Raw genomic sequence first — 15,998 nt, 5'->3', positions numbered from 1 at the left:
ATATTATTAAGGGCATAAGAATAAAACGAAACCAGTATTTGAAAATTAATGGATTTCAATTTTAATTTAATGGAATTAATTTTGTTACGGGAAATAGAAGCGAGGGTGTCAGGGAGGACCACTCCCTGTCATAGCTACGGCCATATTGCTTCCTGAACTGTCCGTAACTGGAGAATCTGTAGTACTGTCTAGGTCTTGATACCCACGCTCTCCGTATCTTAACCTTACCCACCAGTTACGACCGACGGGTTCCCAGCCTTTGCTTTTCTAGCGGAGCTCCCTACTGTCATCTTCCGCTCCACTCCATCACCCGCACTGTATCATCCAATTTTTATTTCGTGGATAATAAGTTTACCATAATAAATTCATGATATATTCAACTATTATTTAATTTTGTGGTTTAGGAAAATGACCAAAAAGTACCTTTATGGGACGCTCAACACCGACAGAAAAGCAAGCAAAAAGGCCAAAAGAGGAAAAAAAAGGAAAGGCGAGGATGTAGTTGAATTGGGCTCCGTTGCCGGCCCATTAAGACAATAAATTAAGCCCAAACAAAGATGGGCCCACTTGTGGCCCACGAAACCCTAACCCATTTTGCCGCGCGATCACGTGATACGCCTTATCACAAATGAGAGCGAGACGTGAAGTAATAACGAGCGCATAATATTTTTGTGAGCAGAAACGAAACGCCTGGTTTTTGGAAAGTTGCATAGTTTTGTCGTTGTGTCGTGTTTGTGTCCTGTAGTTATTAAGAAAATTGAAAATGGAAACGATGTCGTTTTAGCGCAATTTCCGACGGGCAAAAGAAATCCATTTATTGCACACAAGGAGGGAAATAACATTACTGGTTAAAAGCTCAAAAGATTCGACGAATGATCACTAAGACGAAAGAAGACGAGACAAAGGCAGAGAAAGAGGAGAGAGGAGGGCGGAGACGGAGAAGCGTAGGCGACCTTGTCTTTGGATTCCGATTATTTGAGCTTCCAGGGCCGTCGGAGGACAATGGGGGAGCAGAGGAACCGATGGAACTGGGAGGTAAGCGGGTTTGAGCCCAGGAACCCGTCTTCTTCGTCTTTGGAGCAGGGTGATCAGTTCAAGCCAGGCTCTCCTTTGATTCGGAGGTATTCAATTTCCTCATCTTCAGCTTCTCCTCGTTTGGAGTTCTCTAAACAGTCTCTGCCCACCAAGGTTCAGCGATTGAGCGATAAAGTCAAGGTACTTGGATTTAATTCATTATACTCAATTCTTACCATCGGCTTCTTCCTCTTCTTCTTCTTCTTCCCATTTATCGGTGTGAACTCCTGATTTTTCTGTTCGTCGGTGTTCTTAATTGTTTATAATTTGATGCTGGAAAGTGGCATTGCGTTTGAAATGAGTTGATTGGAAGTCTGAACCGATTTTAATGTTCCGAGCATATTCTGTGTAGCGATTTTTCGGTAAATATTGTTGTCATTGCCAAGCTAAGAATTTTGGTGAAATGGAGCATCTATTGTCAATTCGATTGACTTGCTTCTACGAGGGACATGGTGACATTCTACCAGGCCATATGTTGACTAAAAATGTCTTCGCGGGGCGATACAATTCCATACGTGTAAGTGAACGCATGCATGGTTTGGCCGTGTGTGCTCGTTGTAATCACAACAGCCAACTGAGATGTGATGAATGGCCGGTCACAGGTGAAGAACTTGGAATCCCCAGCAGCTTTTGATTTCGACTTCCTATTCATTTTCAGGCATCGGTTAGACAAAAATATTGGGTGTAGAAGTACAGGAGGAGTTCTGTCTCCGTATGCAAGTTGTCTGTACACCCATTTATTACGTTTCTCTGCTATGCGTTAGATCCGCTTCTCAATCAAGAGGCAGATTCAAGGGTCTCCTAAGATCTAGAATATATTCTTGTTTCCAAAGACATTGGCTTGCCTGTTCATGTGGTCTTTTGACGTCTTTGATTTTTTAAAATTCGCGGGATTTCAGGCGATATAGGGATTTCTGTATTGATCCATCTCCTATACTCGTTAACTAGTTCGTTGTTTATTTTGGCAGCTAGCTAAAGAAGATTACTTGGAGTTGAAACAAGAAGCAAGTGAACTGCAGGAATATTCGAATGCAAAACTAGATCGAGTTACTCGGTATCTTGGTGTTCTTGCAGAGAAGACCCGTAAGCTAGGTAAGACAGTGAGCACTTCTGCTCAATTATTCTCCACATTGAGTTCCTCGTCTCTAGATTTAAAATCAAGTAAATAGCTTTCATAATATCATGAGAATGATATATACTGTAATTTGTAGCCTTTCAAAATTCAAATTTGAGACGATATTCACGAAACTGAAGCAAATTTGTTTGATTTTTGGTTGACCTTGTTCAGATGCTATATACAGTTAAAATTTTCCTGTTTTTAAGTACAATTATTCGTGGTTTTTAAAGTGTTCGCAACTTGAATATCAGATAGAGTGGCAATTGAAACTCAGGCTAGAATCGGCCCATTACTTGATGAGAAAAGAAGGTTATTTAATGACTTGTTGACAGCCAAAGGTACACCCGTTTTTCATGAGCTTTCCTTCTATAAATTTGATAACCTGTAAAATTTAGTTCTAACAATAACTAGTTTATCAATTTCAGGGAACATAAAAGTTTATTGCCGAACTAGACCACCATTTGAGGAGGAAGGCCCTTCTGTTGTTGAATTTCCTGATGAAAGCACAGTCCGCATCATCACTGGTGATGACACCATCTCTAATCCCAAAAAGGATTTTGAGTTTGACAGAGTTTATGGACCTCAAGTTGGACAAGGTGAAAGGAATGTGTGTTCCTTATCTCATCCAGTCCTATTTGTGTTTTCCTAGAAAAATTATGATATACTATGGACATGCTATTAATGTATCTTGGATTGTTATTTACATGTGCAGCTGAATTGTTCAGCGATGTTCAGCCTTATGTGCAATCTACATTGGATGGGCATAATGTTTCTATTTTTGCCTATGGACAAACATTCTCCGGAAAGACGCACACCATGGTTAGGCTCCTGTCTCTTGACTTATTTTTCTTTCTTTCAGTCTCTCGCCTACAAATGTAGATGCATCGTATAATACCAACCTTGTTTTTTCTTTAGGCATGTGCTTAGTATAGGATTTTTTGGGCGAGGACTGTTTTAAATGCTAATTAGTATGGGCATCTTGATTCCAAGGAATGCAGATTAATTGCGTTTGTCTTGCAAGGATTTTCTTTTTGAGGGTGCTCGAGTGTAAAAGATAGATGTGTTTGTATTTTAGATTTATCTACTAGACGTACTATGATCATTAATTATTCCAATGATGCTTTTTTGTTGTTTATTAGTTCTAGATATCCATTTAGATGAATTAAATTAAGATATCATCTATAAATCAACTAAATATATATTGTTTAAAATGGTCATTTTAAACATCATTTATTTATTTTTATTATTATTTATTTTAATGAGAAACAAAGAAAATATATTCATCAAAAGAGAACACAACCTTAGCCTAATTCAGAGGATTAACAAGGAAATACCACCAACCTAACTTAAACTGATATTAATTGAACATCAATTTAGTTTGTATTGAATGTCATATTTTCTTATCTTCTATTAACTCAACATGATAGACTTACATATGGATGCTAAACTGGATGAATTTGATTTCAATTTATTATAGTAATTTATTATTGTGTTCTTAAGAACTAGTTGAATTTAAGTTCAAAATTTTCCCAGCATCTCAATGTGGATGCTAAACTGGATACAATGCAAAACCAATATTACTTTAGTAGCCTGTTGTTAGAATATGTATTACTGATACCAATTTTCCTAATAAACAAAAAGGGTCAGGGTCACAGAATTGTTGAGAAATAAATTTGGTTTAGATGTAAAGTTATACTTGTTAAGGACATATACTACTGTTGATCTTAGCCAAAAGCCCAAGAAGGTATATGTAAAGTTATATTTGTTAAAGAAAATTATGTCAAAATCTGATTTCTTATGAGATACCAGATGATTTGATTTATAAGATCAACATGTTTCCAGTTTCCCAGTTAAGAGGTGTTCCTTCTAGTAGTAATTCAAGAACTATGATAAAACAGGGACTGAGTGTAGAGAAAAAAACAAGGATGAAGAAAGGCATTACCTAGAGCCAAGCCAAAGGATCAGAAAAAGGCTTTCCAATTGGCTTTAGTTTCTAAAATACAGTAATTACAACTTCTTCTTTTTTTTTTTTTTTCTTTTTTTTTTTGTAATTTATATAATCTAGACCAATCCTGTAAGAGGCAATTAAAGCTTCTTACATCCCACTATTCTGCCCACTTTCTGCAAGGATCTTTAAAAGAACCTTGCTATCTTCTCAAACTGTAAGAACCAACAGGATGTGTCTGCAAATGTTAAGTTATAAAATAGAAGCTTTGAGCTCTCCAACTTCTAACCATTGTAAAACAGAATGACCACATCCTTAATATCTTTATGAAAGTGCTGAATAAGCAATCCAACATCTGTACGCATCATAAACTCAGACCACACATGCTTAATGTAATACCATTCATTTTACCACTTAAGTGGTGTTAATGAGAAGCAGTGGGTTTTCATACTACTGTTAAGAGTGTAGTTTTTATTTTAATTTATTTTACCCTAGATTAATAGCCAAAACCTTTTATTCACATAATGAGCTTGGTTATCAATTGTTTCTGGTCCCATCAGTTTTTGTTTCTTGCATATGTAGTTTTATATGAGTATAGTGTTCTTACTATTGGCCCATTTCTGAGAATTATTGAGCTGGTAGATTTATTTTTTTAATTTATTATTTTTCTTGCACAGGAAGGAACCAGCCATGACCGTGGTTTATATGCTCGCTGTTTCGAGGAACTGTTTGATTTAGCCAACTCTGATTCAACCTCTACTTCTCGATTTAATTTTCTTGTTACCGTTTGCGAGCTCTATAATGAACAGGTTCTTTTTCTTAGTAAATTTCATTTTTCAATAGCCTTGTAGTTTTAGAATCCTTCTTTGAGCTGTATGCCATACTCTATTGAACCCCTTTCATATTCCTTGAAGATCAGGGATTTGCTTGCCGAATCAGTTACCTCTCCGAATCTCCATGTCGATTCACCAGATTTGTTTGCTGGACTTGTGCAAGAAAAAGTAGAGAACCCATTGGACTTCTCTAGAATATTGAAAGCAGCATTTAATGCACGGGGAAATGATATATCAAAGTTGAATGTTTCTCATTTGTATGGTTTGAACCTGATTCTTTTGAATTTATTATACAGTTTTGTTTTTGTAATATTTATGGTCCTAGGAAAAAGAGTCTTGAATGGTGCAAATTTTTGGTTATTTGATCTTACGAGCTTTGGTTGTGGGTTGAGGTAGGCCGAAGAGCTTGGTCTTGGTTATTACCTAGTGGAGTTTTGCATGTCTCTCCTAGTTGGATGTATGTACGGTTCTGATTTTCATCCAAGGTTGGATACGCCTACTGAAGTATCTTTTTCTTTTTCTTTTTTTAAAAATTACTTTACTATCGTTAGATGGATTTTTGCTGCCATTTCAATACTCTGTATGACTTTCAATTTTTTGATGGGTCTAAACCACGTGAAAGATAATATTCAAATGGAATTGTTGCTTGCAGTTAATTAATTTGTATTTTATGATACTCATATTTATTGTTCCATTTTGTAATTTTGATTTATAATGTTTAAACTTGCTTATGTTGCAAGGAACCCTATTTAATTGTTAGTACTTCTTTCTAGACATTTGTATCACAAGTCTACTAGAGAGTCGGAAGGGAAAACCTGCTAGAGTGGAGGGGATGCAATGTTGCCGTATATTTCACAGATTAGTTCTTTCAATTTTTTCCTAATATCATAACTGAAGGAAGAAAAAGAAACCGTATATCTTAATCTAGTTTTCATGTTTGCTTTGTTTATATATCTGTTTTCAATATTTATTTTCAGCATTTTCACTGCTTTAAATTCGCCATCTTACAAGGCTTCAAAATGGCTATTACAGGATCATTACGACACATGTATATTATACCAATCTGATCACCAGTGAAAATACCTATAGCAAGCTTTCTCTTGTAGACTTGGCTGGCAGCGAGGGTTCAATTACGGAAGACGATAGCGGAGAGAGGGTCACGGATTTGCTGCATGTCATGAAATCACTTTCAGCGTATGTTTAACTTTTTAATCTTAATGTTTTCTTTACAACTGCACATGGGGTCTTTTCATAACCTAATGTTTGAGGCATCCTTTTTTGATTAATTGGATGGATTTGTTGTCTTCAATTTGAAATTTTTTTACGTATTTCAAATTTCTTGCTTCTAGCAATAACCTCACTGCAGATATTATGATACTGCTCTTATAGGTTGGGAGATGTTTTGTCATCTTTGACCTCTAAGAAGGAAGTTGTTCCATATGAAAATTCAGTGCTCACAAAAGTACTAGCAGACTCGATAGGTAAGGCAATCTTTTTGGTTAGGAAGTTGTTCAGGCTATAATCATCAACCATGCCATTATGGTTGCATGGTTTTGTAAAATGGTGTTTCCTTTTTTAAAAAAATTATTTATTTTATTTCTATTAGAAATAGCAAGAAATGGTTGTACTTTGTTATACTTCATGTTATGTCACTAAAGAACCTTAAGGACCAACAATGTTTTCTTTTGTCTCAAAATCGAATAACTTGGTCACTCTCCATCATTTCAGGGAATGATAATCCTGGGTACTTCTTTATTTGGAATTTAAGAGAGTCGAATGCAAGAATATGCTACAAAAATTACAAATTTTTTCACGAACAATTTATTGTAACAGCTCAGGATATGAGAGAAATTTTGGCATCTTTAAGGAGAAGCTACAGGTTGCTATAAGTTTTACTGTTTCCTCTCTTTCCTCTGCAATAGTGGACAAACGCAGTCAGACCCTTCAAATCTTCATGTTGTTGTTTTCTTTTTGTGTGTGTGATACTTGTATTAATGTCTGAAAAGTTCTCTTTCAGGCTTATTGCCTTGTCTCATCTCGAGTAATTTTTCTTGCTTTTGATTTGCCTATTGATGGTTTATATCACTGTTTGAAGGCTGCTGGAATGAGTTAGACCTGGTTCCTTTTGCTTAAAATGTTCAATTAATGCAGGTGGGAATTCAAAAACATTGATGATTGTCCACCTATGTCCAAATGCTTCAAACCTGTCAGACACGCTATCATCTTTAAACTTCTCTGCAAGAGCACGAAATGCTGTACTAAGTCTTGGAAATCGAGATACCATTAAAAAATGGAGAGATATTGTAAGTATGAATATATTTTATTGAATACGGCAGCATGTATACTCAGTACTGTTACCATCTGGGGTGTTATTTAACGAGATGTCTTTTAAACTGAGGATTACTTTTTAATATGGATGAACCAAATTTTGTGGAATGGGCTTGGCCTGGACCATATCTCAGTAGAAATTTAAAGCTTGATTTTTGAACTGCTAGAATTTTCTGTGAGAGAAGGTTTCTCATGGAAGAGAAAGACATAACTTTAACATGGAGTAAAAACAAGTCATAAGATAGGATTTGGAAAATAACTCACTTTTATATTTGGTCCAGGCTCTGGAGCAGATCTGTAGTCCTAACTAGTACTTCTAAATATCGTTGAGGAGATATTTTGTTTTTGATTGACTGAGCAGGAATAATAGGTTGAAAACCAGTGAGCATCCGTTCATAGAGAATACTCATCACTATTCCATTCATTATTGTCATTGATATTGACAAATAATTGGAGCCTTAAACTTATATAATATAATTATAGCAAACGGCAAGTTGCTAATGAGCTCCTATGACCGAGATATTTAAATCCATTAGCTCCTTTTTGTTAGGTGGTGCTTTTGTGAGACCCTTTTGTATTCTTTCATTTCTTCTTTCTTAATGAAAGCTTGGTTTCTATAAAAAAAAAAAAGGAAAAAAGAAAAAGAAAAAGAAAAAGATATTTGCATAAAAAATACATAAAATTACATGATGTAACATGCATCATTGGAGGGCAACTGTGGGCTCTAAATGGTAGTACTAGTACTTTAAGAATTCATCTGTCTAATTTTTAATTTCATGTCCTATTGATTCCCACAGGCAAATGGCGCGCGTAAGGAATTATATGACAAGGAAAAAGAAACTCAGGATCTGAAACAAGAGGTCTTGGAGTTGAAAAATGCACTGAAAGATGCTAATGACCAGTGTGTTTTACTCTTCAATGAAGTCCAGAAGGCGTGGAAAGTTTCTTCTACTCTGCAATCAGATTTAAAGGTTCTTAACTTATATTTTTATTACACAGTTATATTATTCGACGTAATCTCATTTTTGGTTTCTTAAATGTCATTTATCTCAGTTGCACCTTTTTCTACCTTGCTTTTTACACGTAAACTATGATATGGAAGGTTTAAGATGAATGGAGGAGTTAATTTAGGTTTTTGGATCTATAAACACAATTCCTCTCCATTTTCAGTCTTGTTCTGTCTCATTAAAAAATGTCTTTCTGAGGAAGCATAAATCAACAATTTCCACAATTTTGTTGTAGATCTCATAGGAAGTAAAAGAGAATTTTCCTATTAATTTTGTTCATCTGTATCGTTCAATGATGTAGTTCAGAAAACCATTGCAGATTATTTAACAATCTGAACAATGCTTGACTTTAAAAGATCAGTACACTAGTTTACTCGTATATATTTTTTCTGAAGTCAGGAATGTATACTTTCGTTCATCAGGTTGAAGCTTTTTTTTTTTTTTTTTTTTTTGCTTGACCCCTGCCTTCTGTTTAAGTTCTTTTAATTTTAGGTCACAAGGGTTTGATTGACATTTTATGAAACTAATCATTGTAGCTTGTTCTTTAACGATAGGCAGCATTCTTGCTTTAATTTCACAAGTTGATGTTAGTCTTGCCATATCACTTTTTCAAGTAGTGATAACTGAACTGTGTTCTATTGGTGCAGATGGACAACATTTCACTAACAGAAAAATATAAGACAGAGAAGGAACAAAATACTCAGCTTAAAAATCAAGTAGCTCAACTCTTGCATTTGGAGCAAGAGCAGAAACTGCAGATACAACAGAGAGATTCAACAATTCAGACTTTGCAGGTTGCTTCTCTGTTATATCAGGACTCTTTACCTGAATAATTTGTAAGTCCATTGTTCTTAAATTGACGGAAATGCTACATTTTAAATTTCCAATGTAGTCAAAGGTCAAAAGCATAGAGTCACAAGTGAATGCAGTTAGATCATCATTAAGCACCGAACCAACCAAGTCCAATGGAGATGGCATGGATTCTTCTGCAGTAACCAAGAAGCTTGAAGAGGAGCTCAAAAAACGTGATGCTCTTATAGAGGTCTGTTCTCCAACATTCCATGTTGGCGATGCCAGATGTCTTTGATAAGAATATTGTTTTCCCTTTGAACAAGGATAAGAACCTTTCATTGATTTTTGAAATGTTTAAAGAAAAAAAAAACTCTCTTTAGGAGTATGATATCACTCCATCAAGAATAAACACTTCAAATTGCCAAACAACCTCCCAAACAAAACTTTGGAGGGAAAAAAAGTGTCCCGATAAGAATTAAACAAAAAAGTAAAACAGCAATCTGTGGAAACATCACCTCAAGTAGCCATATGATATTTGATGAGATAGAATCTCTCCTCCTAAAGAGCTTGTTTTTCTTCAAGGATGTATAGATTTCTCTCTGTCCATAGTTCCTAATCTATTACTCTAACCACATTAATCCACACAATTTGAACTCTCCTTGGGTAAGATTATTGTTTTTTAGTAGGTCTTGATAGTGTTGAAGGAATGACCTTAGTTATATCTATGTAAATCCTAGCATTATATCTATATTATTACCTAATATCTAAGAATTCAGGAGTTTAGTTAGATTTAGTTTTTTTTCTTGGTAGTTATACTGTTATGTATTTAGTTAGCCTTTCGGCACATGTAGCTCTCTAAAAATTAAGAAAAAATGTGAGCAAGATAATTTACACTTCCAACATGGTGTCAGATCCATTTTATTAGGAGAGGTGTGATTAATCAATGTAGCCTTCATAGCTACTGTTGAAGTTGTGCCTTGATAATGAGGTCGTATTGTTAAAGCCATGCAATCAATATTGCACATAATCCTATCCCGTCAAAGTCGAGAATGAATGATATCTGTTTCACAACTTGAAGGCTTAAAGGGAGCATTGAAAGAATGACCTTAGTTATATCTATGTAAATCCTAGCTTTAATTATATCTATATTATTGGCTAAATCTAGGGATTTAGTTAGGTTTATTTTTTTATATTGTTACCTATTATCCAGGTAGTTTAGTTTTATTGTCAGGTAGACTAGTATCTAGATATTTTGTTAGTCTTTTCTTTATTACAAAAAGCACATGTACCTCTAAAAATTCATAACTCTCTATAAATTAAGAAGAAATGTGAGCAATATAAATTATACTTGGAACAGATAACACAATACCTTTTTTCAGCTATGCATGTTTACTTTTGGAATTTTAATTCTCCTTGCTAAATTCTTAGAGTTCTATACTTCCGTATTGTTTTAGCCTATTTTTCATGTTTTGGTGTATATCTAACTAGTTTGAGTTTAACTTCCAAATCTTTGGCTAGTTGTCACTCATGCTCCAGTTTCAGTTGTTTTGTACATGGGGTATGAACTGTTGCTGTTTTTGCAGAGATTACATGAAGAAAATGAAAAATTGTTTGATCGGTTGACGGAGAAAGCATCTTCGGTAGGATCAGCCCAGGTAAACATATTCTCTATAAGATCTCAATTTCCCGGGCTCAGGTTTAGACCACTTCTGAGAAAATGGATTATGAGAAATTTTATGCTGACTATTTAAGAAATCAAATCTACATCATCTGTGCATATGCTCTTCTTGAATGTTTATATCTAGTTAGATTCTTGTAGCTAGTACTGTTACCATGCCGTTGATTTAGTGTATGGTATCATGGGCTATTACAATTATTGTTGGCATTCTGTTTGGTGCTTCGCTATTATTTATATTGGCAGTTATATTTATTTAATTTCCAGCTGGCAAGTCCCCAAGGTGTTGGCGATGTTCAACCTCAGGATCCTGGCAGGTAAAGTCAAATCTGAAGTTTGTAAACGCATTCAGTTCTATTACTTGCTATTTCATAAATGCTCTGAACTCCCTGGTTGGTAAAACAGAAATGAAACCAATGACAAGAGTAAAGGGGGTTCGATGGCTATTGGTCCTTCTCCATCAGCTGTGGATAAAGCTGAGGGGAATCTTGCCTTAGTTAAAGCTGGTTCTGATAAAGTTAAAACTACCCCAGCAGGAGAGTATCTTACATCTGCCCTGAATGATTTCGACCCTGAACAGTATGACAGCCCTGCTGCTATTTCAGATGGTGCAAATAAGCTTCTAATGCTGGTATATATTAGTTTAATTTTAGACTGGAACGCTAACTATTGATATTCATCTTTCTAGGCTTATTGATAAAAAAATTATTAATGGTATCTTTATTTTTATTTTATTTTATCAAAACCTTTTTTTTGGTCTCTTGTGAGTATGAGGAAATGCATCATTGTTGTCCTTTACAATATGAATCTTAGTGCACAAGCACATTTTATTCGAGTACTAGGAGAGTTTCACTAATTAGCCGTCGCTAAATCAGTTTTTTCATGGGCTATGTTTCTCTGGTGGGAGCCGTGTGGGACATAGACATAGTATAGACTTTTTTAAGGTCCTGTTTGTGTATTCTTATCTTTTTTCTTTTGTTTATTTATTGCCGGAACTATTTTCTTTCCAGATCATGGCTGATAATGATCACTGAAGTATAATAAGAGGAACTTTTTCGTCACTGGTTTGAAATAAATCTTGCAGGTCTTAGCTGCAGTTATTAAAGCTGGTGCTTCTAGGGAGCATGAAATACTGGCTGAAATAAGAGATGCTGTTTTCTCTTTCATCCGTAAAATGGAACCAAGAAGGGTGATGGACACAATGCTTGTTTCACGAGTTAGAATATTGTACATAAGATCTTTGCTTGCTAGGTCACCGGAGCTGCAATCTATCAAGGTTTTTAAATCTTTAATGTTTGTCTATCTTTCTCTTCTCCAAAGTACATTTTCTTTGACTTCACATCATATTCGGTCCTTGTATCTTTTTGATTTCAGGTCTCTCCTGTTGAGCGTTTTCTTGAAAAGGCAAATACTGGTCGCAGTAGAAGCTCCAGCAGGGGTAACAGTCCAGGAAGATCTCCGGTGCGTTATATTGATGAGCAGATCCAAGGATTTAAAGTGAATCTTAGACCAGAAAAGAAGTCCCGATTTTCATCAGTAGTATCCAAAATTCGGGGTCTTGATCCGGTAGTGCTCATGTCATTGTTTTCATATCTTTCCTCCTATCTGATCAAATGCATGGTGATAATCAATATTAAATACTCCTCTTTATCTTTCCCAAAGAGATATGAGGAAAAACTATTAATTTGTATTCTCGCACACATGCTGGTGGCAGGAGACGAATTGAGAAGTACTTCACGAGAGAATGGTTTTCTACTTGCTGAACTGTATTGGACGTTGTATATTATTACGATACAATTGCACTTGTGCTTATCACTTTGAACTCTATTGGACAGGATTCTCCGAGGCTGCAAGTGACAGCTGGGAAACTGAGAGAAATTAACGAGGATGCAAAAAGCTTTGCTGTTGGGAATAAGGCTTTGGCTGCTTTATTTGTACATACTCCAGCTGGTGAGCTGCAGCGTCAGATTAGGTCATGGTTAATAGAGAACTTCGAATACTTGTCTGTTACTGGAGACGATACAGCAGGGGGAGCAACTGGTCAGCTGGAACTTCTGTCAACAGCTATCATGGATGGTTGGATGGGTGGACTTGGCGCTGCAATGCCTCCATCTACGGATGCTCTTGGCCAGCTTCTCTCTGAGTACACGAAACGGGTCTATTCTTCCCAATTGCAGCACTTGAAGGTACATATTGATCTTGTTGTGAACCAATTCTTGAAAAGTTGAAGTCGGCTATCATTAAATGTCAGAAGAAAAACTTAAATTGTTCTGAATAAATGCTTAGATTGATCAGTTCACCAATTACCATGGTTTGCTAAAGTATTTTGAAAGATAACTTCCTTTGAGTAAAAAAATGTGTTATTTGATCCAGTGTGGATTGATTGATCTAGTCAATTTTAATAGGAATCCATTTTAATCTCCTCACTATTTGAGGATGGAAACCCCCTTTCATTTTGTTTAAAGAGACAAAGGTCATTATTTGCTCAACTACCTAAACCTCAATTTTTACTGTCACGAAATTCTCATCAATAAATCAAAGTTGGCTCAAATTCATTTGGATCAACTGGGATATTGTTGGTTCAAATTTCATCGGACTACTTGCCGCCTGCAATCTTAAATGTTTTATGAGTTTAAAGAGCATATACAGAGGAAAAAGGAAGTGAACAAAACTCCCTTTATCAATTGCTGCCTTTTTTAGAAAAATAATGCTTTTCTTTCAAGATTGCTGCATGGGAAAATACCACTGCGTTCTTGTCCTTTCACCTAAGCACATCAAATAGGATTTCTATATTTTGCACACACTGTAGCATCTTCAACATTGTGTCCTTTCTTCATGTGGTTGAAGATTGATGAAATTTTTTTGTGGAGTCAACTGGTTAAGAACCTGGATAACAAATCTCATATTCCTAACACACATGGCAAATTTTGCGACCTTGACAGAGAAGTGGTAAACAGAGCATGATTTTTTGGACATTCACCTACATTTTTCTGTTTTGTCAGGACATTGCCGGTACCTTGGCTATGGAAGAGGCAGAAGATGCAGCTCAAGTTACAAAGTTGCGATCAGCCCTCGAGTCGGTCGATCATAAAAGAAGAAAGGTACTTCATATCTTTATAGGCCCCCATATTTTCATGTCATGTTATGTGCATATCTTCAGTCTACTTACTTATATTTTAGCATTTTCTGACATACAAATTTTTTGTTGTCAGATTCTACGACAAATGAAAAACTGAAAAATTGTTTAGCATTTTCGTCTATAAATGCTAAATTGTAAATATTATCTACGTAAAGTTTTTTCATTCTCCATTTGGCTATATTTGAGCATATTCTGATCTGTAAAACTTCTGTTGTCAGATTTTGCAACAAATGAAACATGATGTTGCTTTACTTATGCTGGAAGATGGTGGTTCACCTATCCAAAATCCCTCTACTGCTGTTGAAGATGCAAGACTTGCCTCTCTCATCTCCCTTGATGGCATTTTGAAGCAGTTAAAGGTAATCTTCTACATAAATGACTTTCATTTTCTCTTGTTTTGTTTCAGCGTCAGTCAAGGGAGATTTACAAAAAAAAAAAAAATTATTGAACAGACTATTGTAAGACAAGCCTCTGTAAATGCTTTGAGTAGAAGTAAGAAAAAGGCACTGCTTGCATCTCTTGATGACTTAACAGATCAAATGCCTTCTCTTCTTGAGATTGATCATCCGTGTGCCAGGAGGCAAATCACTGATGCTCGTCAGACAGTTGAGGTATGAGAATGTTCCAAATTTTGTATTGAATTGTTTATACGACATGTTTTTTTCGTTATATGGTCTACTTTGTCGGGGTTTTTCTTTTAGATTTATGCTCAAATTCAATTTGACTAGGGTGAAACCATTAAAGCTGACAACAGAGTAGGGTGGGAAATCTCCATTTGTTTTCATAACAGTGGGCAACCCCGCAAAATATTTGTGGGAAATTTCATTCATCATTATGATATGGGTTATTTAAACTAGAAAATTAATTTAATCAAATACTAGCTTGACCGACTCTTTTGAGAACTATACGTTGTTTATTGAATGACTTGATTTTGTCGTTGCTTTTCAAGATCAAGAAACCTCATTCAATGTTTCCTCTGAACATGTACCATTTTGGAAATTGAACTTTAGCAAGATTAAACGACTTCTCTTTTTCTTCTAAGATATCAATTTCAGAATGAACTTTATTTCAGATGTAAAATAAGAATATCCTTTTGATACCTATGCTCTTGGAAGGCGCATGGCTGTTTCAAAACTTGGATTGAGTATAGGACATTAGCTGGAGAATGGATATATCATTCATACATTAATTTTTTTTTTTTTTCCAAACTTATTTACTGCAGTTAATTCCTGAAGAAGATGATATCTATCTAGCAGCATCGCACAACCGTGGACTGTCTGTGGACTCGAGTTCTGGTGCAGAAACTGATGTCGCTCAGTGGAACGTCCTACAGTTCAATACAGGCTCAACAACACCATTTATCATCAAGTGTGGTGCAAACTCAAACTCAGAATTAGTTATCAAGGCCGATGCCCATGTTCAGGAACCGAAAGGTGGTGAAATTGTGAGAGTTGTTCCAAGACCATCTGTTTTAGAAAACATGAGCTTGGAGGATATCAAACAAGTATTTTCCCAGCTCCCAGAGGCTCTGAGCTTGCTTGCATTGGCAAGAACTGCTGATGGAACCCGAGCGCGATATTCTCGATTATACCGAACTTTGGCCATGAAAGTTCCATCGTTAAGGGATCTTGTTGACGAGCTTGAAAAGGGCGGAGTATTGAAAGATGTAAGATCATGAATGCCAAGTTTGTGGATGCCCATTCTTTCGGCAGCCATATACTTTGACATGCTGCTGCCTGGCCTGTCTTAAACATAATATTGAGAAAATTCTTGAGGTTGTCCACGGTATTTTGCGCTGTTGTTTTGTAATTTATGTTCTCTGTTGCTCCTAGCAAAATATCTGTATTAATAGGCGTGCACTCACACGTGAACTGCCAGTAATTATCCCCTAGAAATATTATCAAAATGTTCATAAAAGTCAATTTTGAATCGCTTTAAAATTAACGATTTTAATCTTCTCAGCAGTAAAGTTGTCCTCTGCATCGTTTATGACCATTATTAAAAGCATTGATTCAAAATAAGGACGATGTGCGGCATTTACTGCACTCTATTGGGCACAATATCTTTGTTCATTCGTTCATTCGTGGG

General features: G+C 35.7%; 1 protein-coding gene across 1 annotated transcript; it reads left to right on the top strand.

Moving 5' to 3' along the window:
* Positions 1–950: 950 nt before the first annotated feature.
* Positions 951–15,863, top strand: LOC111497435 (kinesin-like protein KIN-14B). The gene is made up of 23 exons (XM_023148216.1): positions 951–1,215; positions 2,043–2,166; positions 2,443–2,529; positions 2,617–2,787; positions 2,904–3,010; positions 4,814–4,945; positions 5,051–5,226; positions 6,002–6,163; positions 6,359–6,450; positions 7,121–7,272; positions 8,095–8,268; positions 8,952–9,098; positions 9,197–9,346; positions 10,680–10,751; positions 11,039–11,088; positions 11,177–11,402; positions 11,856–12,047; positions 12,146–12,337; positions 12,607–12,957; positions 13,774–13,872; positions 14,129–14,269; positions 14,363–14,521; positions 15,133–15,863. The coding sequence occupies exons 1-23, from the start codon at positions 1,003–1,005 to the stop codon at positions 15,586–15,588; spliced, it is 3,825 nt and encodes a 1,274-aa protein (XP_023003984.1). The 5' UTR covers positions 951–1,002; the 3' UTR covers positions 15,589–15,863.
* Positions 15,864–15,998: the final 135 nt, after the last annotated feature.

The sequence above is a fragment of the Cucurbita maxima genome, unplaced genomic scaffold (genome assembly GCF_002738345.1).
Source record: "Cucurbita maxima cultivar Rimu unplaced genomic scaffold, Cmax_1.0 Cma_Scf00023, whole genome shotgun sequence".
NCBI lineage: Eukaryota > Viridiplantae > Streptophyta > Magnoliopsida > Cucurbitales > Cucurbitaceae > Cucurbita > Cucurbita maxima.
The sequence above is the reverse complement of the archived record's forward strand: the minus strand, read 5'-3'. Positions and strand labels throughout refer to the sequence as shown.

Excerpts from the sequence above, each read along its gene's own strand:
- LOC111497435 (XM_023148216.1), top strand. The coding sequence starts at position 1,003 with ATGGGGGAGCAGAGGAACCGATGGAACTGGGAGGTAAGCGGGTTTGAG. Across the intron at positions 8,269-8,951 it reads CTCTGCAATCAGATTTAAAG|ATGGACAACATTTCACTAAC; the intron begins GTTCTTAACTTA and ends CTATTGGTGCAG. Across the intron at positions 10,752-11,038 it reads CTTCGGTAGGATCAGCCCAG|CTGGCAAGTCCCCAAGGTGT; the intron begins GTAAACATATTC and ends TTTAATTTCCAG.